This window comes from Thrips palmi, unplaced genomic scaffold (assembly GCF_012932325.1).
Source record: "Thrips palmi isolate BJ-2018 unplaced genomic scaffold, TpBJ-2018v1 HiC_scaffold_4, whole genome shotgun sequence".
Classification (NCBI taxonomy): Eukaryota; Metazoa; Arthropoda; class Insecta; order Thysanoptera; family Thripidae; genus Thrips; species Thrips palmi.
The window spans coordinates 5,747,961-5,773,590 of NW_023144631.1; the positions used below are offsets into that span (position 1 = coordinate 5,747,961).

General features: G+C 64.3%; 1 protein-coding gene across 1 annotated transcript; it reads left to right on the forward strand.

Moving 5' to 3' along the window:
- Nucleotides 1–25,603, forward strand: LOC117649555 (neurogenic protein big brain-like). Its single transcript, XM_034392441.1, has 6 exons — nt 1–593; nt 1,604–1,730; nt 19,931–20,135; nt 22,859–23,489; nt 23,582–24,277; nt 25,494–25,603. The coding sequence occupies exons 1-6, from the start codon at nt 248–250 to the stop codon at nt 25,601–25,603; spliced, it is 2,115 nt and encodes a 704-aa protein (XP_034248332.1). The 5' UTR covers nt 1–247.
- Nucleotides 25,604–25,630: the final 27 nt, after the last annotated feature.

Sequence of the window (25,630 nt, forward strand, 5' to 3'; positions counted from 1 at the left end):
GAGGCTTGAACGGAGCGCTCGTGCCGCTACGCGACGGGTCGGGCCGGGACGGGACGGGACGCGATCGTGTTGAATCTCGCGCTCCGCCGCCAGTGTCAGTGTGTGAGTGTGTGTAAAGTGCAGTGGCAGTGCGTGGGAGCCATGACATCCCAGTGTTGACCAACCAGTGCTCCGCGGACTACCCCGCGACGCGCTCCCCCCGACCGCCTTGCCGTTTCAACTTCCCCCGTCGAAGACAGCCTCGACGATGGCGTCCGCCCAGATGGACCCCCAGAGCGTCGAGTACGCCGTGGTGACGCTGCTGGAGCGCGTGGACGCCCTCCGGCGCGAGGGTCGCGGCGTGCCGACGCCGCACCCGCAGCCGCGGCCCACCGTGCAGGCGGAGCTGCGCACCCTGGAGTTCTGGCGCGCCACCATCTCGGAGTGCCTGGCCACCTTCTTCCTGGTGTTCGTCGTGTGCGGCGCGGGCGCCGGCGCCTCCGGGTCGGCGGGTGCTTCCGGCGCCGCCCACAACAACGGCGCCCTGCTGGCCACCGCCCTGGCGGCCGGCTTCGCCATGGCCACGCTGTACCAGTGCTTCGGGCACATCTCAGGTGAGTGGCGTTGGCGGCAACCGAAATATTGATGCCTCTCGGGAAATGCTCTCTGGCAGCCGGCACTGTGGCTGCAGGCTGGCTCCGTCGCCCTGTCTCTCTCGCACCCTTACACGGCCTACGCGTCTCCCATGAGTGCGAGAGAGGCAGAGCGACGCAAGTTGAGAATGAGCGAACCCTTGCCCTTTGGCCCTTGGCCCCGTGGCCGGGCCGGCAGCTGCCTGGCAGGCCAGTGGCGGGTCTGGCGGGCAGGTCTGGCGGGGATGAGAAATAACCTCATTCCTGAATAAAAGAAGGAAAAGAGCAGCGAGAGCGGAAACGCCGCGCCCTTTGTCTGTGCCGCGCTGCAAAGCGCTGCAAAGCTGCAAATAAGCCCCGCTTTTAATTCCGGCCCGCCCCGCACAGGCACGTCCTGGACGTCCTGCCTCGCCTCGCCCCGTCTCTCTCGCTCTCGAGGGGCGCCGCGGCGGGCGCGAGCGGGACGGACGCTGGCAAGGGGCCTGGCGGGGCCCGGCGGGGCATGCTAAATGGCGTGCGAACGGAGCCGAACCGTAAATCATTTTCCAATCGCACTGCGCTCCTCCTATTTCAGCGCTACTGTCTCTCTCGCACCTACGGGGCGACGCGTCGGGGGTGCGAGAGCGACAGACCACTGCTCCGGACAGAGCCGCGGCCTGGTCGCCAAACTCCTTTCGGGGTTCGGCCGCGAAGCCGCGCCACAGTGGGCCAGAAGACCGATGGAGTGGAGGCGGACAAAACTCCAGACGCGTTTTGAGCTCTAGAGTCGCTAAACATGCCTCGAACCGAACGTGTGACCCCACCAATGGATTCCTCGTACGGAGAGCAATCCATTGGTGGGGTCACACGTTCGGTTCGAGTCCCATTCAGCTGACTCTGGAGCTCAAAACGCATCTGGAGCTTTGTCCGCCTCCGCCGGTCTTCTTGTCCACTGTGCGCGCGGCCCCGAAGCTCGGCGACGACGTCGGTACATCAACTGGTGCTGCTTGCAGGTGCCCACGCCAACCCGGCGGTGACGGCCGCCATGGCCGTGACCAGGAACGTCACCCCGCTGCGCGCGCTCATGTTCGTGACGGCGCAGTGCGGCGGCGGCATCGCGGGCGCGGCCCTGCTCTACGGGTGAGTCACACTTCTTGTCTCCCTCTGTCTTTTTCCCGGCCGCCCCCGGCGGGACTCGAACCCTCACCCTCGGCCGCGCGTCGTGTTGTCCAGCGTCGCGGACGCGGCTCGTCATGAGCCGGGCGAAAGACGGCGGGCTCCAAACATTGAAATTAATAACAATCCTTGAAAGGTCACACAGCGTCTCATCCCCCCCCCTCCCCCCGCCTTTCACGTGGGAGTATTATCGGCAAGACAAACACGGCATGGCAGTGTGGGAACGCGTTGATCTCTCGGCCAGCAGGCCGTCTGGAGGTGCAGTGCGGGGAGGGGAGGGGGAGGGGGAGGGGATTCTCTCACGTTTGGGGCGCATCACGGTCCAGTCCGCAGGGGGGGGGAGGAGGAGGCGGGACGCCTTTTTCTTACCGGGCGCGGGAACTTTTTGGTCGGATGCTTAGTTTATTGGATGATTGAACGAACTGTGGCGTGGAGAGAAAATAAAAAGATGTAAAAAGTGATGTATGCTGCGGACGGGTATCGATCCTCTTTCCCACGGCGCGTCGCGCGAGGTGCGAAGTCACGTCGCGGTTCAGCGAGACGCTCTCCTCTGCCCTATTGCTGCGTCTGCTGCGTCGAGGGCTCATTATGGCTGTGTGCGTGGGCTGCGGCTTTCACGCACACTCACTCGCACACTCACACACGCGCGCTCACACACACACACACGCACATTCCGCCAGGTCTTTATTATGCCATATTCCTTCCTTCATCGAATTACCGGGACGGCCATAAGCCCGCCACGAGTCTTGTTGTTGTTGTTGCCTTTCCATGGAATTCATTATACGTGGCCCCATCCAGCATTATCAATAGGGCGCCACGAGGTACGACGGCGAGGTGCACCGGGGGTCCGCGACCCTCCTGACGCGGCCTGGCGGTGCCTGGCGGCGGCGTCCGGGCGTCCGCGGTGATTTACGCAAATTGTGGTCAGGCCACAGGCCAGCCACAGGCCAGGCCCTCGCGCGTTGCACTTTATTGAGCCGGACAGATAGCTTTATGGGGTGCGCGATTTGGCGTGTCTGTGTGAGAGAGCGTCCGTCCGCGTGCGTGTGTGAGCGTGAGGGTCCGCGTGCGGTTATTACCGCTAATCTGCCCGTAAGTCCGCCACGACGGCCGCGCTGCCCCGCGGCCCCGCGGCCCGACGATGGTGGCGCCGGTCTGCTTTGCCAAACTCCGCGGCACCAACAAGTGCGTGGGAACCGAGAACCACCACTGCGCCGCTTCCCTTGTCGGCGTGGATGGACTCGGCTGGCCACATATCCGGCAATCACGAGCTGGCCGAGACCGTACCCGGCGCGCCTGCCTGCCTGGCTGCCTGTCTGCCTGTCTGCCTGGCCGGCCGGCCGTTCAAAAGTTGGCTAACCTGCTGATTGATAGTCCGACCGGACTGGCTGGTAGACGCGGCGCGGGGCCGCGGGGCCAGCATCGCGGAGGGCTGGGGCCTTCCTTGCCTTCTTCGCCATCCTCCACCAGGCCATGCCTGCCCCTTCCGCGGTTCACACGGAAATCAGCTTCTCGTGTAACGACCTGGCCGAGGCGGCGGCGTGGCTCTAGGCGTGGCGGGCCGTCCTCTGTCGATTAGTTGACGTCGGCGTCGTTCATCGCCATCGCGGGCCTCGCGGCCGGATAGAGTTATTGGGCGCACCGCGCCCTGCCCCGGCCCCCGCGGGGGGTTTCACTTTGGACGAGACGAGGGTCTCGGCCGCCTTGGCGGCGCACTGTCGGCGCGGCGAGGAGGTGGCGGCGCTGCGTGTCGCGGCGTCCCGTCCCGCCGCGATGCGCGATGCGATGCGCGAGCAACAGGGAGGGGGGCGAGGCGCGACACGGCGCAGCCGCGACGCGACGAGGCGCTGCCCGCGCTGCACCGCCGCGGATCGCGGCATGGCGGCCTCGCGTGCGCGGCCACCTCCTCGCCGCGCTGCCGGCCGGCCGGCCGCTGCTCTAGATGGTGGCCGCGACGCGCACCGGCAAGCGCGGCGTCCGCGAGCTGCGCGTCGTGGAGGCCGAGCCGAGACCCGTTCGCATGCCGTGCCAATCCTGCGCAAGCTGGTGGTGGGCCCTGCCCGCCCCGCCGCTGGGCAGTGCTGACGGACGAGCGGCAAAGGCGTTCCCGCGGCCCTCTGGGTTCTGGTTCTGGCGCGGACTGACCCTTTCCGTGGAATCTTTCTACTGAGTCATGACGGAGCGGGGCGGGCCGGGGCCGTGGGGCTATCAGCATCGGCTATTGCTTTTCTCGCTCGACTTGACACTGGCACGACGGCACGGCACGTCGTGGGACCAAGTGGAACGTACCCCTTGAGTTGGGTCGGGTTCGGTATGTTTGTAAGCCAGCCCGGCCGGACGGATGGGAGTGTCCAGGGTGGGTCCTCGCGTCCTCCCTGCTCGGCGCCGTCGGCACACTATCGATTCGTCGATTCGGGACATGCCGGGACTCGCCCGCACCGCGGCAGTCCGCTTTATCTGAACAGAGAAAGTTTGGCTGCTTCCTGGCTGGCGCTGCTGGCGCCATGCGCATCCTGCCAGCCAATCCTGCCGCATCCCGCCACATCCTGGCCGTGTTCCTGGGCGTGTTGCTGCAGCGTGGAGGCCGAGTGGGAAGGCGCAGTGGATCATCGACGGGTTGTCATCGCGGTCGTGAAGTGGTCGTTCGCGGTGGACGGGCCACGACCCACGCGGGCGTGTGAGTCGGCCAGGACGACGGCCAGGGCGGCCTGGACGGCCCGGATGGGACGGGATGATCGTCGTGCGTTATTTACTGCCCGCAAAGTCAGTCTGTCTGTCTGTCCGTCCGTCCGCCGGCCCCTGCGTGCGACCGTCAGGTCGGCCCGCCTCATCTGGCCGAAATATTCGCCCATATCTCAGCGCTGGTGGCTCGATAACGTGGTGGCGCGCTGGAGCGAACTGGCCGCCCTACCATGCCCCACCACGCCCCGATAGAGACAGTGCACGCCGTCGCCGCTACGGGCCCTACGGACGCGCCATCCCGGACGGGCCGGCCGCCGCGAGCCGCACTCGGTTCCCACGATCCGCCCCGCCTCGCCCCGCCTCGCCCCGCCCCGCCCCGTACTGCCCCGCACCGCCCCGCCCCGCCTGTCAAAAAGCCCTCGGCGGGGCAGTGAATCGCGCGACTGTACACGTCTTCTCGCCCGGCTGCTGCTCCACGGCGTGCCTCACGGTGTGCCTGTCACCCGGGGCGCGTCATCCTCATCGAGGGGGCGGAGGGCAGCGCTTCCCACGGCAGGGGCACGCCGACGACGACCGGCCGCCGCGGCCACGGCGCTGCCCTGCTCGTCGGGGATGCGCAGCCCCTGCCGGCACTGCCGCCACCCCCCACGGCCGGACGGCCTGCCTGGCGGCCGTCGTGGCCGTCTTGGCCGTCTTGGCGGACTGGCCGCCGATTCACACGGTCGAGACGCGCCGCCGCGCTGACCGACTCGTCCTCTTCCTCCTTCTCCTCCTCCGGGCCGTTGTGGCGGGAAATTAATTACCGCCTTTGGTCGTCCCGGCGACTCGGCGCTCGGCGCTGCGATTTCAGGAATGAACTTTTGGCGGCCGCCCGCCGCCCGGGCGGGTCAGACCGCCGTCAGCCCGGCGCGCCACGCCACGCCGCGCCACGCCACGCCACGGCGCGACAATTAACAGCCGTCGCACACAAAGTATGTAAAATATCCAATCCGACTGATAGCGCACGGAGCACAGAATGCGGTCCACGGTGGGAAGTTTTTTCACCGCGCCGCCAGGCCAGGCCGCCACTGTTTGTCTTCTCGTCTTCTCGTCCGCGCGCCGCGCAGCCGATTCATTTGGAGAGGAAAGGATCGCGTCGCGGGGGAAATTAATTGGAGCGCGGAGGCGACGCGTGATGATGCGCAGGGCTGTGAGTGTGTGTGTGTGTGTGTGTAGTGTGTGTGTGTGTGTGTGAGTGTGAGTGTGTGTGTGTGTCCAGGGACGTCATTGGTGGCATTCCAGCCCTGTCGAGGGCCGCAGCGTCCACAGCCCCGACGGGGCCGATGCGTCGGACGGTCGGATGGCCGATGCGGTCCGTGTTGACACGCGCAGCGCGCAGCCTTGGCTTCTCAGCTCCTCTCCTTTTCTGCCTGTCTTTGTTTTCACCCACCCCGCTTTCCCGCTTTTCTTGTTGGCCGTTGACAGCTGCCGCGGCGGCGGGGCTTAATTATGGCTTTCCGCTTTTTCCCCGTTTCATTTTCCTCGACGTCTTCCTCCGAGCATAACGCGCTGCAGCTGGCCCCGCAGGCCCTGCCACCGATCCTAGAAGACGCTTTTTCCCCTCTCTCTCGCTCTCCGACGGAGCGTCCCGTGGGTGCGACAGAGACAGGGAGCTGGTCGTCCGTCAATTAGGCAAAGCAGGGCGGCGCGTTGCCGACACGGTAAGGCCCGCGGTGGGGCGGGGCGGGGCGGGGCGGGGCGGGCCGCGCCCTGCTGCTGGCCCTGCTGGCCCTCCGGGTCCTGGTCGGTGGAAGATCAATTTTTACTGTTCTTTAAGCGGCGCGCCGGGCCCGCCGCTTTGCCTAGCGGGGCGCCGCCGCCGCCACACACACGAACCTGTTTTATCAGTTTGGCTGCTCAAAAAAATACTAACGCCGTGTTTACTGGCCGCGGCACTGCTGGACGTCGGTGAGGCGAGGGCGAGGGCGAAGCGCCGAACGGCCCGCAGGTCTGTAGGCTCTAGGGCGGCCCGGGCGGCCCCGACGGCCCCCACGGCCCCGACGGCCCGAGGATTCAATTCCAGTAGCCGCTTGGCGGCGCGGCGGCGGACTCGCTTTGGGAACTGGTCCTTCAGGACCTGGTCCTCCGGGCTCCAGGCTCCAGGCCGCTCCAGGCTCTCCGCAGCCTCTCCTCCTGTCGCGCGGCTAACGCTTATTCGTCGCGAAGGCTTCCGCCCCGACGCACCGCGGTGAGGCGTGCGAGGCGAGGGTGCCATGCACCAGCAGGAATGCTCGACAATCCAAAAAGTAAATCCGAAACTCTGTGCACGTGTGTGCATGTGTGTGTGTGTACGGAACGCGCGTGGCTGTGGCATTCCCCGGCAGTGGCGCAGTGTGTAGGGTTACCATCCGGCGGCAGGCCTGCTCGTGCTGGTGGCAGCCCTACAGTCCTAGGCGGCAAGGCAAGGCCTGGGCAAGGCGCCCACGTGCACGGCGAGTGTCGCGCCGCGTTTTTATGTCGCCACGCGGCGCGGCACGCATGGTGGCACGTCGACGGCGTCTTCATGACGGCGACATGCGCGCCGGCCGGAAGTCCTCCCCCCCCCCCTCTCCACGCCGCGCGCCGCCCCTCCTGCATTTTGAGTCTCGGAGAAGGGCGAGAAGGGTTGAGGCGGCCAGCGGGCTCCAGCGGGCCGCGACGTCGGCCTGGGCCTTCCTTGAAGGCCTTGGAGGAGGAGCCGAGCCAGTGCCGGACGACGGTGAGGGGGACAGACCAGCACCTCCATTCCGAGCAGTCTGTCTCCCTCGCACCCTTACGGAGCGCCCCGTGAGTGCGAGAGGCACAGAGACGGCACTGCAGCGCCAGGTGGTCAGCAGCAAAGCAGCGAGGCCGAGCGAGGCAGCAGCCCCTAGGTCATTAGCAGTGGGCTAGACCATGGCTCCCTAACTCCATCGCGTGTGCCCGCCGTGGAGCCCTGGGCCAACCCGCCGCCACGCCCGTGTCCGGGACGATCCGGGACCGGGAGCCGCGCCGCTAGTGGGCCAAATCGGTACTCCATTGGGGTCAGCGTTCGCCCAGACGCCCAGTTCGGGTCGGGCACGCACATTTGGACCTGGGCCGGGCCGGCCGCGGCCCCCGTGGAGCCGCGTGGAGCTGTTTGGCGGCATAATGATGTTGCCGCTGCCGCTGACTGTATGAGAAATTTGTCTGGGCGCGTTTCGGTTTTGCTTTGGGTCGATTAGGCCGCGAGTGCGTGTGAGTGTGTGTGTGTGTGTGTGTGTGTGTGTGTGTGTGAGAGAGAGAGAGAGAGAGAGAGAGAGAGAGAGAGAGAGAGAGAGCGATCGGCCGCTGGTACCGTAATTGGCACCCCTGTCCTGTCCGAAGGCCTCCGGGAAGCCCTTTCCTTCCAACGCGTCGCCTCCGAGCATGTCTTCAAACTGCGCAAATCTGAATAATCCCCCCTGCGTGTGTGCGTGTGTGCGCGCACCGACGAGCTGAGTGAGAGTTCGGACATCTCGCTGCGTCGCGGCCACCTCGACGGCAGACAGCAGCGGGGCTGCGTGCGTTTGCGTGCTGCAGATGTGTGGTCTTGACCGTGCTGACGAACGCACACACACACACACGCACGAAAGCAGGACACGCACACACAATCTGGGGGTCGCAAGCGGGGCTGTTTTTTGGGCGGGAACGTGCAGAGCGACGACGCCAGGTAGAAGCGGCAGGAAGATCCTTGTTGGCTGGAGCCCTTGTGTGTGTGCGTGTGTGTGTGCGTGGGCGGATGGGTGCGGGTCGACGGGCACCTTGACATACCTGGAGTCTTGGCGGCACACCCACCCCCACCCTCCTTCCCCTGCGCTGGAAACGAGTACAGTAGTTTGATTGGACAGGCTACCCTCCCCTCCAGGGCCTCCACGGCCTCCAGCCAGGCCTTAGGCAGCGGTTCCCAACCTTGGGGTCGCGACCCCAAATGGGGTCGCGAAAAAATTTCGAGGGGTCGCGGCGAGGTGGTTGGGGTCGCCTGGGGTCGCGGCTGTTTCCCGGCTGGCAGAATTGTTCAAAACGGTCGAAAATGCCTTTGAAAACTCGTGTTTTAGGCCGACTTTAAGCAGCAACTGCGTCTGATCCGAGGCGGTATTTCGCCCTCCCTCAGCGGGCATTTGGTCTTTGGATCTTCCTTTAGCATGCCTTTGTTACGGAGTGCGATTATCGGCCTTAGTTTGGGAGCAGTATTGTCTCAAAGTGGATCAAAATGGCATTCAAAGGCATTTTTTACTGTTTTCATCAACTTTGAGACAATACTGCTCCCAAACTAAGGCCGATAATCGCACTCCGTAACAAAGGCATGTTAAAGGAAGGTCCAAAGACCAAATGCCCGTTGAGGGAGGACGAAATACCGCCTCGGATCAGACGCAAAGGCTGCTTAAAGTCAGCCCAAAACACGATTTTTCAAAGACATTTGTGACCGTTTTGATCAACTTTGTGGCAATACTGCTCCCAAACTATGGCAGATAATCACACTCCGTAACAAAGGCATGCTAAAGGAAGGTCCAAAGACCAAATGCCCGTTGAGGGAGGACGAAATACCGCCTCGGATCCGACGCAGTGGCTGCTTAAAGTCGGCCCAAAACACGATTTTTAAAATACATTTGTGGCCGTTTTGATCAACTTTGCGGCAATACTGCTCCCAAACTAAGGTGGATTATCGCACTTTGTATCAAAGGCATGCTAAAGGAGGGGTCGCGTGGGGTCGCGAAATTTTTCCTGGGGGTCGCGGAAATTTTTTGTTACAAATTTGGGGTCGCGAACCGAAAAAGGTTGGGAACCGCTGCCTTAGGCTGATCAGTCTTCAGGGACTCCCTTGTTTATCACTGCCCAGTATCGGCAGGGCCGCATGTGGGAGCAGTATCAGTGTAGTGTGACAAGTGGAATGCGTGGCGCTGGCAGCAGCCTTTTTATAATAGGACCTTGTCTCTCTCTTTTCCCGCACTGCCCCGAAAAGCCCGAGAGTGCGAGAGGGGCAGAGCCCGGCACAGCGACGAAAGCTCTGTTCGACACCAGCCTGCTGGGAGTTATCGGCTCACAAGCTGCTCGCGCTCACAGCACCTCCGCAGCCCTTCGTCGTCGTCGTTGTCGTCGTCGTCGTCGCCGTCGTCGTGGTGCTGACTCGCGGGGCGTCACTTCGTCAACGATTCGCGCCCCGCCCTGTTTGCGCACCGACTTGGCGAACACCCTGTGGCAGCAGGCCCTGCTTGCCCTGCTTCAAAGACGCTGCTCTGCAGGCTCTCCAGGCTCTGCTTAGCGAAGCAGCAGGCTCCAGACTCCAGCACTCCTCCAGGCGCGCGCGGCGCGTCTCGAGGGGCGAGGAGAGATAGTGTTTGCGTGCTGGAGCCGCTGGGGCCGCTGGGGCCGCTGGGGCGGGGCCGGCGACAGGGTGCTCTGCTTTGAGGAGCCGGCGATCTGCATAGCCGCTGGCACCGCCTTGGCACCGCCTTGGCAAAATCGGCTGCGCGGCGCGCCCATTTGAATTTGGCGCCAAGCTTTCCGGATGTAGTTTGTGTTTGCCGCGGCCGGCTAAGTCTCGCGATAGGCCTCAGACCAGACCGCAGGCCGCAGGCCGCAGGCGGGCTGACCGCAGGACGCGCGCCGCGTGGACGCCGTGGCCGCCGAGCTCGGCAACAAGACGCTCCACTTTCTCGTCACATGCAAATTCCGCTCTATCCACGATCAATCCGTCAGCCCGCGACGCCGCGGCGCCCCGCCCCGCCCCGCCCCGCCCCGCCCCCGCCCCGCCCCGCCACGCCCGCGACCTGGATCTCGCTCGGCCGCGTCCGGCGGTCGCCACGTCGCCCCGGGGCCCGCCGCCGCGGTCTTGGTCCTGGTGTCCTGGTGACGTGCCCCCGGGAGTCTCCCCTGCTTTGCTTTTCAAAAGAAAAGCGTGGCGGTAACAAAGAAGGGTGTCCCCCTGTCCAGCGGCCTGCACGGCCTCCACCAGGCGCAGCGGCAGCGCGTCAACGTCTTTGCAGGGATGCGTAAGGGAATCGGGTAGAATCGGGTGGCGCGGGGTGCGGGGGGATTTGACTAAGGCGCGCCTGGCGTTCGTCTCAGGGCGAGACTGAGACCGTTGCGCGCGGCGCGGCGTCCCCCTCCCCTCCGCCAGCAGGCTGATTCCGAACACGGGTCTGTCTCTCTCGCACGCGTGGGGCGTCCCGTAAAGAGCGACGCAACGCTGTTCGGAATCAGTGTGCTGGATTGCCGTTATGGGAGCCAGCCGCGCATGCTGCGGCAGCGCAGCTACCCGGGGGGATGGGCTCGGGGATCGCAGACGTACCCCTCTGGCTTCTTTTATATCATCGATGCGTCTATTTTTTCGTTCGGGGGGATCCGAAGGCGATCCGATGGCTCCGAAGGAAAGGGTGAGGCTTTGCAAGGGGGGAGGGAATATTGCCCGTAGAGTGAAATCTCTCGACATGAAAAAAAAAGTTGAAGGTTTTGTTTTTTGAAAGGTCCGCGCAAATTTCGACGCGCGTTTATTTAGCGTGTAGGCTGCGCCTGTGCGGGCTGCGCGGGTGATCCGTGTTATGTCTTCATCGTGTGCGATTTGTTTTTCGCGCACCCCTTCCCTCTTCCACCCCCAGCTCATTATGTATTCATCCCATCCTGCATGCACATTCGCAATACTGTTGTTGTTCGCTCTCGCGAATAAAAAAAAAAAATAATACGACACGCGAAAAGAAAATGATTAGCATCTCGAGAGGGGCTGCGGGGGCCTTTTCTGCAGTGAGTGTGTGCTCGGGAGTGTGTTTGCGATTACCCGAATCGCAGCGACAATTGGATTGGCATTGGGGTGGGCGGGGAGGGGGAGGGGGCGGAGGGTGGCGACGACCGCGGATCGGATCACGCACAAAGAGCGCGGGCTGCTTGATGAGGCCCGCGATGCACTTGGCGCACTTGCTCGTAAAAAAGCGGTCGGATCGTAAGTGGGCGGGCGCGGCTGGGTGGCTGGCTCCACTGCGGCCCCCAACAGATGCTGCGCATCTCTGCCGGTGGCGACCGCCACACTGTGGCCACAGCCGCCGCCGCGATCTGCATTTCCCTATTTGTTTTGCATTTGTCCTCCTGGTGCTCCTGGTCCTCCTCCTGCGCGAGGCACTTGACGGAGCGCGGCGCGGCGGCAAACAGTTTTTTCTGCCGAAGATATTGGGGCGCCTCGCCTCGGGGGCGGCGTGGGGGCGGTTTGTTGTTCCCGACAGATGGAGGCGGCTCAGCCTCCGCCGCGGGCTTCTTGGGGCGGACGGGGCCGTCGGCGGATTATGCTGGCGTGTCACCGCCGTCCTCCTTCTTCCCTTTTCCGTTTCGGGAAAAAAAAGCGCGGGAAAAAGGAGGCGGCGAACCTAAGCCGGCCGATTATTAATCCGTCGAGATGATGACGGCGGGGACGGGGGTCTTCTTCTGCTCCTCGCCGAAAGGGGAGCCTTCGCCGTGTCACCCAGCTGATCCCTGGAAGACACCCCCCCCCCCCCCCGCCCCAACGGGCCGCACTGCTGCGCCACGCCGCGGCAACGGCAGCGCCCTCTACATTTATGTTTATAGTTGATTCGTTGATGATTACGGTGTTTGTGTCCGAAAGTCTGCGTGGGGGGCAACCTCGTGATTTTACGCCAATTGAGTTGGCCGCCACCCCATGTGTGTGTGTGTGTGTGCGTGTGTGACTGTGTGTGTGACTGTGTGTGTGACTGTGTGTGTGACTGTGTGTGTGAGCGCGGGGTGGGGGTGCCTTTATGACAGTCGTCATCAAAACGCGGTGGTGGTGGTGGCCATATGTGAGCAGGACCAGCAAAGCGCTTGTCGGATGCGTGTCAGATCATCGCCTTGCCCCCCCCCCCCCTCCCCCTCTCTGTCCTCCCTGTCTCTCTCTCTCTCTGTCCCTCACCATCGCCTTGCACGTGGCGGTCTTGCGGTGGAAGTGCAGTGCGGAATGATGGAATGACCGAGGCTGCACTGTATAGTTTCCGGACAATGGCACAGACAGCACATGCACCACTTCCGCCTACTCACTTCCAGTGGCGGCCCGCAGCATAAGGTCCGCAGGCCGGAAAGGAAAGGAAGGATTACGTAGTCTCCGTTTTTGTGTCGGCAGAAGAAAGCGACGCGACGAGCGACGGGCACGCGTCCGCGGGTCTAGTTCAGACCTTGGTTCAAACGCCGCGCTCGGCGCGCGGGCTCGCTGCCTTTCCCCACCCGCAGTGCACACGCGGACACTTTGCGAAGTCACTCCGGGACGTGGCCGTCGTCAGCTTGGGCGTGCCTCTGCGCGCGGCTGCCCCGAGGGCTGCTCGCTCGGACGGCCGACGGCCAGGACCGCCCCGCTGATGAAGACCTCGCCGATGTGGCCGGGGAGAGGGAGGAGGAGGGGGTGGGGGAAAGGGTTGCACGGAGGGTGGACGCGCCATTAGCCAAGTCGGGTGGAAACGCGGGGCACGCGAAGCTGTTGCGGCTACCCGCGACCCTTTCCCCTCCCCCTCCCCTCTCCCTCCCCTCCCCGCTCCAGTCGATTATTCACTTATGCAGTTTACTTACTTTTTCGGGCCCGTTGGCCCCGAAACGATGCAGTGCAGTGATACACGCACTGCGCGCCGCGCATACGGGCGGCTCGAGGCTCGCGAGGCTCGAGGGGTCGCGGTAATCCCCTTTCGAGCTTTTTATTGGGCCGCGCGAGAGGAGAGAGGCGGGGCGGGGCGGGGCGGGCACGCTCAGGTGGACCGCGCCTTTGTCGTGTGTGTGTGTGTGTGTGTGTGTGTGTGTGTGTGTGTGTGCCACGTGCGCCAAGGATTTGCATACAGTGAGGGCGTGAGTACGCGGACACATGTGTGTTGGAAAGAGTAACTGCGGAAGATGGGGGCAGTGATACAACGCGGTTTTTTCACCTCGTCACATGTCCTGCATGCAAGCACTACTACTTATGGGATGCCTTCCCCCTCTCTCCCTCTCTCTCTTTCCCTCCTCTCTCCCTCTCTCTTTCTCCGTGTAATGCGTGTCATATGCCGCGCGCGGCCGGGGCTGGCCGGGGCAGGCCATGGCAGCGGTGGGTGGGGGTGAATCGACACTTCATCGTGAAAGGCGCTGTTAATTGAAAGCGATAGGGCGATTTTACAGTGTCCGACAAGTGCGGCGCACTGCGGCGCACTGCGGCGCGGGGTGGCGGTGGCGCGGTCCGGTTTGGCGAGTGTGGTGGCGGTGGCTCGCTGGCTTTACAATTGGTTCTGCGACATTGCCGGCGCGTCGTCCGCGTCGTTGTCGCCGTGTTATTGCAACTCCTCCGCGGGGACCTCCGCGACGACGGCGAGGGTCGCGGCCACGGCTTCGTCACTTAATCGCGTGGGGGTCCGTTCGCAAACCGCGTAACGCGCATGTTCTTGGCGCAATCTGACTGCCCGATGCAACGGGTTCAAGACCCCAAGCCCAGCACGCCCAGCACGCCCCGGCGTGGGAGTGTGAGCGATGCGAGCGTGACCGTGCTCTTTCCTCTCCAGAACTCGCGGCGGTGGCGGTGCAGCAGTTAAACTGTCGTAAAAGCGCCCCCGTCTGGCTGCCGATTTCTCCATCAGTGTGTGAGTAAGTGAAGGGCGTAAAGTTTTAGTACCGCTCCGTTTTCTCGTTGCCAGTCTCGCCAGAGCATTGTTGTGGCCCGCCCCGGCGGCGTCGCCCTGGCGCAGCGCGCAGCCAGCAGTCGACGACCAACTGGCGTGTAATCTAGAAGAGTTTCCGTGACTCTCGATCTCTCGAAAGGCGAGCGATCGAAGTCGAACAGGCCCGCTGCCGCAGCAGCACGGCTCCGGGTGCGCGATAGGACTGGTCGTGACGCCGTGTGTCGTGCCGTGCGTGGCGGCGGTCACGCGTGGTCACGCCTGGTCACGCCTGGTCACGCTCCCGGTGGCGGGCAACGGCACAACGCTTGCCGCTGCGACCACCCGGATGGCTGGCCGTGCCGATATGGGTGCAGAACCGAGTGCCTGTCGCTGGGAAGACCACTCACTTCCTCCCGGTGGTTGTGACGGATCGCTTCGGCCGGTCCACCTGGCCGGTGACGTCCTCGACGGGCACGTGGCGCGGTCCAGACGCGCTTATCGGCTGCTTATCGGGGCCGCCTGCCCCTTCCTCGGACGGCGGCTATGTTTGCGCCCCCCGCCCCGCCCCGCCCCGCAAACATTTGGACAGGGCCTCCTCAGCTGAGGCCCGAGCCCCGCTGAGTTCGTTTCAGAATAAAAGGTTGAGTTTTGTTTGAGGTATGACAGCGTCGGTGGGTACTGACTGAGCGCGCCGTCGTCGTCCTGCCGCAGGTACTTGATTGAGGCGAACAGGGCGTCCTGCTGCGGCGATGGCCAACCTGGCGGAAAGGCGACGGCGGGCGGTGGTGGTCGGATTGCATTTCACACCGCGGCGGGGCGGGGCGGGGCAGTGATTGGGGCCGTGGCGTTGTGACCGCCAGAGGTTCCCGCGCTGAGGAACGAGGGTACGTGGTCAGCGCGCTGCCGCCGCGTAGCCGCGTGGCTGCGTATCGCCCTTATTTGGCGGGGCCGCGTCGTTTCCAGTGCAACCGCGCGCCAAAATTTTTCATACTTGGATGTGCACGGTGGAGCACTCGGCACCCGGCTCGGCTGCGCTCGGCTCGGCTCGGCCCACCGTTACGGAGACGGCCTTGCGAGGCTGTCTGGCTGTCGGCGTGGGAACCGCGCGGCGCCGCGGTCGGTTCACTGGTAGTCGGGGCACTGCACGCCGGCCGGAGTCTCGGCCAGCCGGCGCCTGGCTGGCTGGCTGCTTGGCTGCCTGCCTGCCTGCAGGTGGCCGTATCGGCAGGGCCTAAATGACCCCGCGCTCAATTAAGTTCCGTCCGTGGGAAGCTGCGGGCCTGCGGGCCGCCAGTCGGACGGACAGTCGGACGGACAGTCGGACGGACAGGCCCGGCCCACAATGTTGCATTCTGGTTATTGGCGGGCCGCGGCGTTTCGTTTGCCGAATTATCCGGTCCGGAGCGAAGGAGATTTGAACGCAAGAATGCAGGACGAGAGCTCGGCGCGGCGGCGCGACCCCGCCCTGCCTGGGCTGGGGCTGGGAGTGCCCTGGGTCCCGGTCCCCCGCCGTCCAGGGCTGCCCTCGCGGCCCCGCGCCCCGGCCGTCCCGGGTCGCCGGTCGTCCCGTTGCCGTGCCGCGGTGCCGCCCGGGCGTACGGCACACGGCACGCCAACGGTGTGCCACGGTGACGGGCCGGCGGGCCGCGACTGTGGGAACCACGGCGGCCGTGCGGCCAAGTCAGGCCAAGCAGGCGAAGAGCGTCTTCGTATTAAAATGTCACACCGCGCGGCGAGCGGCGAGCACGGCCTGGAGCCACGCCATGCCGTGCCACGCCACTGTCAGCGTGGAAGCCGGGAACGTCGTCGTCGCCGTGCTCTGCATTGCCATTGCCTGGCACTGCCTGGCGTTGCCCCCTTCCGCCCCTTCCCGACGACGACTTGTTTGGACGGCTCGAGATACGGTCGGACGGTCGGACGGACGGGAAGAGATGCTGCAGTTTGCTCTACGCCGCGCCGCCACCGCCGCGCCGCGTCTCGCCACTTACAATTTCGTTTTATTTCGCGATGAAGACCGCAATGCCAACTGCGGACTTCTCCGCCTCCGTGATTGAGTTGGAAAGGGGCAGCACTGTGTGTAAGTGTGTATGTGTGTGTGTGTTGCGGTCGTCGTGCTGTGGTATCGCGTCGGTGTGAGTGTGTGCGTGCGTGTGTGTGACTGTAATAAACTATCAGTTGCAGCTTCACCCCCACTTTACAATCAATCGCTCCCGCACTTCATTTCGAACCGCGAGGGGTGGCGCGCTGCAGCGCATGCCCTGGTGCCGAACAGCGCTCCGGCACTCTGTCTCTCTCGCACCCCTCCGGGACGCCCCGTGCGTGCGAGAGAGACTCCCGCGCGGATGTGTGTTATGTCGGTCGCGTGGCGGGGCGGCCTGGCGGCCTCATTGATTCATGTATTGGTTCGACGATAGTGATCGCCAAGCGTCTCATCCTCGATACACTTGAATATGGAACAGGGCCGCGAATGAAAGGAAAGAGTGGTCAAGCAGGTCGACGAGCACGCTTAGCGTGTAGCGGCGGCAGCAGTGCGTTTCGGCCTTGGCGCGGCGGGGCGGCGCGTCTTGGCGCGACCCCCTTTTTCTTCCTCCCCCTTTGCTCTTCCTTCTGTCCCCTCCCTGTCCCATTCACTCGCCCCCTTTGTGACGCGGCAAGGGTATCGCCGATGACGTCTCCGCGCCGGAAATCAGGACTTCCGGTCGGAGATGCCCTCCCTCCCCGTCCGCCTGCTTCGCCGGCTTCCTGTCGCACTCGCGCGCCACCTGCGGCATGCGTAATTTTTATAGTGATTTGGGACAGTCGTGTTGGCACCCCTCGCAGCGCCGCAGCGTCATGCCGGCCAACAACAAGTGCAACAACTTGCGCGCGCGACGCGGCGCGAGGCGGAGCGAGGGCTGCCAACCCCCTGATATCGTAAACAGCGAAAAAAGATAAACAAGAAAGTGCCGCGACCATTGTCCGCGCTGGCGTCGCGGAAAACGCTCTCTCCGCGGCCAACCCCCCCGACACCGCGGACACCCCCAGGGGACGAGGGGAGGGGAGGGGAGGGGTGGGGGTAGTCGTCGCCATAAGCGGATCCACGAGTCTCTTTTTGTCAGTGGAGGGGAGGGGAAGGGTGGGGGAGGCGCTTATTAGTCGCATTGTCCGCGGTCGGCGAACAAGTGCCAAGTGCGTTGGGGGCAGCATCTGGACTGGGCGCGGATCATGTCGTGTGTGTGTGTGTGTGTGTGTGTGTGTGCGTGTGTGTGTCCGGAGTGGGTGGCCCCGCGGCTTGGCCGGGCTCTTTAAAAGGCTTTGTAATTGATATTAAATTCATGTGCTGCAAGAGGAAGAGGAGGGGGAGGGGGTGACGCGTGTCCGAGCCGGGGCGGCGTGTGAGCGACTTTGTGGAGGAAACAACAGAAGGCGAAACTAAATTTGATGATTTTTTTCTCATCTTTTGACGATGACGACGATGGGGTGGCGATTGTCCCTCTTGTGATTCTGATCTGACTCAGCACACAGCACCGGGCGTTGACGTGCGCCCTGCCGGCCTTTTGGCGCCCCGACCGCCGAAACGGAAATGGCCATTTCAAAAATGCGCGCCAAATCGAAATCGGCGGCGGCGGCGTTCGGCTCTTGGCTCGTTTGGCTTCGTTTGTTTTTTCAGGCGGTGCGGCAAAGTAGGCGCATAAATGTAATGGCCAGAGGCCAGAGGGGCCGAGCCGAGAGCGGCAGGCACGGCAAGGCTTGGAGGCGAGGCTTTGCCTGGCTTTGCCTGGCTTTGCCGCGGGCCGGGCATTGCTGTCGGGCCGTCGCGTCGTCGTCCGCCTCCCGGCCTCTGCGTCTCGAAGTCTCGAAGCGCATCGATACATCGAACCGATACACGGATGCGCGTCGCTGCGCGTTGCGCGACCCTTTTAATTCGACCGTCAATCTGAGCAATTCGAAGCCATTCGACCGCATTGCGCGGATTGCGCGCCGTCTCTCTCTTTCTTTGCGCGGATTCCTGGCGAATTTCCTTCCAGCCGTGTCGTTTGTCCGGCGGCGTCCTGGGCGTCCCGGTGCAGTGGCCGCCGCCGCCGCCGCGCCCTGCGTGTCGGCGTGTCCCCATCCGCGCCGCGGCTGCGCGGGCACGCCGTCGGCGGCGGCCTCCACGGCGGCTAAGCGCCCCGACGAGCCGCCCCGCACGGCCGCCGCCCTGCTCGCGACAGTCCTTTCCACCGACCAAGGTCCACCGGGACGGGACGGGCTGGACCATGGCCGCCGCAGAACCGCCACCGTGTTTTCAGGACGGCCCCCGACGGCCGCGGCTCCGGCTTGCGGTGTGTGAACCTCGACGAGGGGACCTTTCCGCGGGGCCTCCAGTGGCCGCACTCCAGTTATGTTCCAGGCGGGACGAGGCTGCTGGAGATGCTCCAGTGAGCGTCTTCGCGCTGCTGGTATATGTCCCACCTTTCTCACGGGGCCGAGGTGGCCGGGAGGCTTATATGTGTGTGTGAGTGAGTGAGTGTGGAGGAGGGGCAGCATGATCCCACTGCGAGCAGCTCTGCGTATAGCACTGCGTATAGCACTGCGCACACATTTGGCCGGACAGTTTGAATGGCGAGAGCATCGCGAAGACTTCTGCCTCCGCCTGGACGCCCCATTGGCTTTCCCATGAGGAAGCAGCGCCGCGGCGGGGGTGTGGCCGGCCGCGCTGGCGTGCCTGGCGTGGCTGGCGTGGGCCGCCGCCGGGGGTCACAGGTCAGCGGGTCAACAGACGAGCCTTCGTGATTGGCGGTCGGTACGTCGGTACGGCGGTACCCGGTCGGAGAGACAGCCTGCACGACGGCATGCTCGACGACAATGGAGGCGCCCGACTCCTCGAAGGGCCCCGAAACCCTGGACGCCGGCGACGCACTCCTCGGCGACGAGGTTGTTTTTCCACGCCGTCAGGACGCCGTCCGCCGGCGAAAAGCATTCCGACGTAATTTGGCTCCAGGGGCGAGCAGCGTCTCTTTCTCTCTCACACTCGTCCGAGTGCGAAAACGACAAAGACGGAGCGAGGAAAGCACCGTTCGGAAACGCCGTCGCCGCGCTGCAGGACGAGGACGCTCCGGTGACGCGGCTCCGCGGCGCGCCGCCGTCTTCGCGTCATGGTGGGAAAGGAAAGGTGAAGAGGAAGAGGGTGTGAGGTTGGATTGGTTGGATGGCGAATGGCGGTCCGAAAGCGGTTTCGGCTTCGGCCGCGGTGTCGCACCGGGGCTTCTTGGCGGCTCGGCGCGGCGTGGCGCAACGTGGTCGCGGTCGGTGCCTCGCCTCGCCGCCTCCCGCGGCGTCGCGGGGCGTCGCGGGGCGTCGTGACGTCCCAGCGGCGTGGCGCCAAAAGGTCACCCCACGCAGCGCGCACAGCGCATCGCGCATCGCGCGCATCGTCCAGCAGGCTCATTCTGAGAGTCGTCTGTCTCTCTCGCACCTATACGGGGCGCCTATGAGTGCGAGAGAGACAGAGGCCGTCCCGCAACTGGACGACTTATGGAGACTCCAGGAAGAGAGGACAATGCAGCCAGCGCGCCCTCTCTCTCTTGTTAATCAATCGGGGTTAATAGACGGGGGCGTATGGCGGCGCGGCGTCCGAGTGATCCATCTTGGCAGACGTTGACGCTGTGCTGGAGCCATGCTGGAGCCTTGCTGGAGCACGGCACGAAGGGAATCAATCAGTGGCGCAATCAAGCATGCCGCGGCCCCGCAGTTCCCACGCCCTGGCCCTTCCCCCTGCCTGTCTCTCTCCTCCTTTCCTGTCTCCTCGAGTCCGTGCCGCGGTGCCGCGGTGCCGCGACTGCCCGTAGCGCGCACCGCGTCTCCGTTTGCTGTGGCGCTGGCTGGGTTTTGACTTGGCTGTGTTCCCTGTTGCAGAGTGACGGTGCCCGGCTACCCGGCGCTGGCGTCCAGCGCGCCCCACCCGGGCCACATGTCGGCGTGGGAGCGCTTCGGCGTCGAGCTCATCCTCAGCTTCCTGCTCGTGCTCACCTACTGCGGCGCCACGGACGGCCACCGGCGGTCGCTGGGCGGCGGCGGCCCCGCCATCGGCGCGGCCTACCTCGCCTGCTCCCTGGTCTCGGTGAGTATGCGCTTGATGGCGGCGGAGAGTGCGTAACCTACCACACGTTCGGCGCGGCAAACTCTGCGCAGCCGTTCTCGGAGGCGTGCCGCGTGCCTGTCCTACGGCGAGGGCGTCCTCGGAGCGACCGCACTGCTTTCCTCGCTGTCTCTCTCGCACATCGACGGCAAGCGCCTTGAGTGCGAGAGAGACACAACGACGGGAGCAGTGCTCGGCTGACCACGCGCACGGGCCGCTGGTTTGATGCGGGTCTCGTCGGCACGAGCCTACACGAGCCGGCCCGGGGCCGGGGCCGGGGAGGAGCATGGCGTCGGGAGAGGCGTCCGGCACCACGCCGACGGCACGCCGGGAGCTACCCTTTGGGCCGTGACGGCGGCAGTGGGCGGGGGGATTGCCCTCAGATTGTGCTTCGTCGGCAGGCAGGCAGGCTGCACGTGAGGAAAAAGAGAGGGGGTGGGGGGGTTTACGTCCCGGCAGTCTCGGCCACCTGCCGCGGTCCGGGCCTGCGATTGGTGGGCGCGTTCAGCCCCGCTGCACGCCAGCACGGCCTGCACGGCCTGCACGGCTGGAGGGTGGCGGCAGCAACAACAAGAGGAGCTTTTTTGAGGTTTCTTCTTTCGAGCCGTCGCCGTCCTCGTCCTCGTCTTCCGCCGCTCCTTATAATACAAAACGGAGCCGATCGGCGTGGCCGCGGGCCATTAAGGGGCTTCCTTGCCCAACAACAACAACAACAAGAGACGCTATTTCTGGCAAAAATCCTCCGCAAACCGGGGGTGGCTGGTGCTACGCTACGCAGTGCGACGTCTCGGAGGGAGGGAAGCCCGCCGAAGCTGGGCTTGGCGCGAGGGAGGGCCTTACACTACTGCTACGCCACTGCTACGCCACTGCTACGCCACTGCCGCCTCGTGATGTATGCCGCGCGTTGCGTTGCGTTGCGCGGCGCTTGGCCTGCACGAGGAGGAGCAGGGAGAAGGGCAGGTGCGAGACGGGCGACGCGGCGGCGACGCGGCGACGCGGACCGAGAAACCAGTCGTGCGCCGGTCGGCCGGTCGGCTGGCCACTGCACCTGCCCGTCTTGTTGTCTCTAAATTATAATAAAGAGCGATAAAAAGGGGATTCGGGCTGCAGTGCCCGCCGTCCGGCTGTCCTGGCCGGCGAGCCTTGGCGTGCCCGCCTTGCCGCCTTGCCGCCGTGCGGACGTGCTAACGAAGGGGGCAGCACAGGGGCGGCAGGTGCAGCTGCTCCTGGAGGCTGGCTGGAGCTGCTGGAGCCAGGAAGGGGCCCCACCCCGCCCCGCCCCGCCACGCCCCGCCACGCTCCGCCCGCAGGCTGCCGAAACTGAAACGGAGCCGCTGCCGCTGAATGCGCGCCAAGCCGCTGGAATGCGAGCGTCTGGCCCAAAGTTTTTCTTTCTCTTTTGCTTTTCTTTCACTCTGCTTTTTACCGTTTGGCGTTTGGCAAATTGCAAAGCGGAGTGAGAGGAAGCAGTTGGTTGGGGAGCCGGCCGGGGCCTCTCGCGGCCTCGCGTCGCAGGCCCTCCTTATTTTGGTTGTAACTTTTATATCCTCTTGAAAACGGAGATGAACAACATGCTTCGTATCTCCTTTGTTGGGGCGGACGCGTAGGGAGAGCATGAGCGTACAGTGTGGTGTGCAGGCCCCCGAGCACAAACACGAGGCACTTGAAGCGGAGCAGCGCGGCCACTCGTAAGGCCGTTCGGGGAGATCTTATGGCCCGCGAGCCCGTCTCTCTAAACACCACCCCTTCAGCCTGAAGCCTGAAGCCTCCCGGGTGGCGGCTGTGCTCGGCAGCCACGGCGGGGCTGGAACCATAACAGCCCCTTCCGCCGCGGTTTTCCTGGAAGAGCAGCTCTGAAGCGTTGTTTCGTCGCTGTTTCTCTGTCGCACTCGTGCGGCGTCGTGTCGGGGTGCGAGGGAGACAGCGCGACGGAACGAGTCTCAGTCAGTCACTCGCTCGGCAGGTCCGCCGGCACAATGCAAATGACTTTCTTTCCATGAGCTCCTCCGCGGAATCAAGTCCTGCAAGCATCCTGCCCGGGTCCCGGTATTTAGCACAACATGCGAGTAACACCAGGGGCCCCCACCAGCGACGCCCATCCGGTCTTCCCGGTGCCGGCCCGGTCCCCGGCTGCCTTGCCGCCCCGCAGGGCCCCGCCCCGACTCTGGCTGTCACGCCGAGCGAGCAGGATGTTTGAAAAATGTGCCACATTTGTGGAACGGCGCGGCACGCCGCCGCGTCACGCGTCCCGTCCGCCACCCCGCCACTCGCACTTGTTGGTGTTTTACGGCGGAGGGCTGGGGCGCTCGCTCGCGGTGTAGCGGCCACTTCCGCCGCGTGGGCCGTGGCCGTCGACTAGGGTCGCCACCGTCGTGGTGCCCGTGCGCAGGCTGCGCAGGTGATCTTGATGGTGGATGTACCGGTGCACGCACCCCCGCCCCCGCGCCCCCGCCCCCGCCCCATACGGCATACGGCACCCTCCGAAACTAAAGCAGCGCCTTCCTGTGGGCCGTCTGGCCTGCCTACTACACTGCTTGTGCAGGTGCGGCAGCAGGGACGCAGGCAGACAACCCCATGTCTGCCTGGCTGCCTCGCTGCCTGCCCCTCCCCCTCCCCGACACACGTTTCCTGTTCTGATTCGCAGGGGTGGTCCCTAAATGATGACGTTTGCCAGCTTCTGACCGCGGCGTTGCTTGTTGTTGCAGATGCCCTCGCTGAACCCCGCCCGCGCCCTGGGCCCGGCCTTCGTGATGAACAAGTGGGAGAACCACTGGGTGTACTGGACGGGCCCCGTGCTCGGCGGCGTGGTGGCCGGCCTGGTGTACGAGTTCATCTTCAGCCCGCGCCGCCAGCCGCGCCGGCCCTCGGACTCCATCGACGGCGACTCGAGCTCCATCCACTCCGACGAGGACCCCTACGACGACCTGGACAAGGGCGGCAAGATGCACCACGGCGGCGTGATGCGCTCCGTGCAGCCCGGCGGCGACATCTACCGGCCCGTGGGCCCCGTGGGCCCCTCCACCCTGGGATCCCCGGCGCCCGGTGGCCTCGGTGGCCTCGGTGGCCCCGGCAGCTACTGCCCCAGCCTCACGTCGGCCAGCCTGTACGCGGCGCCGCCCTGCAAGCTGGAGCGCGTCGAGTCCCTGTACGGCGGCACCAAGTCCCTGTACGCCAAGTCGCCGCCGCTCACCCGCGCCAACCTCAACCGCAGCCAGTCCGTGTACACCAAGAGCCCCGGCGCCATGGGCCCCGCCCTGCCGCGCCCCGGCCCCCTCGTGCCCGCCCAGAGCCTGTACCCCATGCGGCTGGGCTCCTCTGGACCTACCCCCGTCATCGGTAAGTACACAACTACTACTGTAGTGCCTCATACGCAAACCCCTCGGCTTTGCGGACGCCTTAGCTCATGGCCCGAATCTCTATCGTTACAGCACCTCATTGCCTGGCCAGCCAGCAGCCGCAACAACAGCAACAGCAGCAACAACAGCAGCAGCAGCAACAGCAGCAGGAGCAGGTGCTGAGCAGCGCGACGCACAGCAGCAACACGACCACCAACCAGAACGTGCAGAACCAGCAGAACGCGGCGCGCCACGAGAGCGTCTACGGCGTCCGCGGCGCGGCCAGCGGCGCCGCGAGCACAGGCGGTGGCGTCTACGGCGTGACCACCGTGCCCCACCACGTGCCCAACCCCGCGCCCAGCCCCGGCGGCTCCTCGTCGGCGGCCTCGTCGTCCGGCAAGCATGAGCGGGAACGGGAGCGCCGGCCGGAGAGCGTGTACGGCATGGCGGGCCGGCGCCAGGACTCCAACGACTCGTCGTACGGCTCGTACCAGAGCTCGGCGGAGAGGGAAAGGCCCGGCACCGGCGGCCCCGCGGAACGCGACCAGCGGACGGCAGCCTCGGGCCACGCCAGCGGCGCCACCACCCCCGCCAACGGCCTGGCCAACGGCCTCGCCAACGGGGCCGCCCCCGGCGCCAGGCCCAACTACGCGCACCTGCCCCCGCTACCCATGGGAGGGCCACCCCAGGGCGGACAGGGCGGCATGCCCATGCCCATGACGGGGTCGCTGCCCGTGTCCATGGGCGGCAAGTGCGTGGTGGGCGGCTCCATCACCGTCACCAGCAACGGCAACTACGGCGCCGTGCGGCACGCGCCCCACGGCATGGCCGCGCCCCCGCAGCCCCACCCGCACCAGGGCCACCACGCCAACGGCCACCACCCGCACCAAGGCCACCAGGGCCACCAGGGCCACCACCCCAGCGGCATGCACCACATGGCGGGCCACCAGTTCGCCGTGCACCACGGCCTCCACCACGGCCAGGGCCACCAGGGCCACGGCGCCATGCAGGCCAGGCACTCCCCCAGCGCGGCCGCGGCCACGCAGTACTGACGAAGCCGCTCCGCCGAGCTGCTGGACACCGACACCGGCGAGGTCCGCGACCGCCTGGTGTAGGACTGCAGCCCAGCTCGGCTCGCCCTCAGGGACGTGATACTTAGGGCCTTGGGGATGCTTCAGGCTCCTGCCCTGCAACGCATGCAATGCCACCAACCCGCCGCACGCGGCAGTGCACGGCTTTACGCGACCGGGGGGCTTGGAACTTGAAAATCGACAGGGATCTTCATCTTGGAAACGCCGCGAGTTTCAGAAACTTCGTCCAATCTTTGGATCATTATTTCACGTAACTCCCTCCGTTTGCGAGATGAACTGACCTGAGTAATTTCTGACAAGTTTTGAGTCCCCCAAGAATCAGTAAAGCTGTGTTCTGCGGGGCGGCGTCACTTTGAATCCCACCGTTATGCGAACTGATGGTTTTGCTGGGGCAAAGCTGTTCCGGGAAGCCTCGCGTGCGAAGCCTCGCGTGCGAAGCCTCGCGTGGGTGGGCCTCCAAGTCAGATTGAGCTCGAATGTGCCAAAACGATTGTAAAGCGCTGCTTCAGGAGCAGCGGATAATTGACTGAACCCGTTTTTGTTTTTCTTAAATGTTGTGTTACATGCTCCATTAAGTTGTTGTTACCCATTTCACCGTCCACACGTTCTGTTTACTAAAGTGGCTTCTCTCCAAGTTTGGTTTGTCTTTATTTCATTTTTGTTTGCAATCAATGCAACTGTTTTGTTATGATTATTTTTGTTTTGAGCCATGGTGATGCCAAACTTTGTTTCAATTCTTTTTCAGGTGTTTCTGTCAATTCTCAGTCTTGACCCTAGCTAATGTGATTATTAAAATGTTAGTAAAATTATCAACAGATGATGTAAATATCGTGGTTTATTTAATACGAATTGTGAGTTCTAATCTTTTGTGTATTTCAAATTTTGAATCTTGTCATTTTTGTATGTATCTTAAGAAATAGACCAAATACCATCTGTATTTGTTAGCACTTTAGTGAATAATTGCCCACGATCTAAACTCGTGGTTGCAATGCTCCGAGTGAACTGTACTATTAGTGCATCCTGAAGATAGTATCGATTGTTCAGCACTTAT

Excerpts from the sequence above, each read along its gene's own strand:
- LOC117649555 (XM_034392441.1), top strand. The coding sequence starts at position 248 with ATGGCGTCCGCCCAGATGGACCCCCAGAGCGTCGAGTACGCCGTGGTG. Across the intron at positions 1,731-19,930 it reads GGCGCGGCCCTGCTCTACGG|AGTGACGGTGCCCGGCTACC; the intron begins GTGAGTCACACT and ends TCCCTGTTGCAG. Across the intron at positions 24,278-25,493 it reads CATCACCGTCACCAGCAACG|AAATAGACCAAATACCATCT; the intron begins GCAACTACGGCG and ends ATGTATCTTAAG.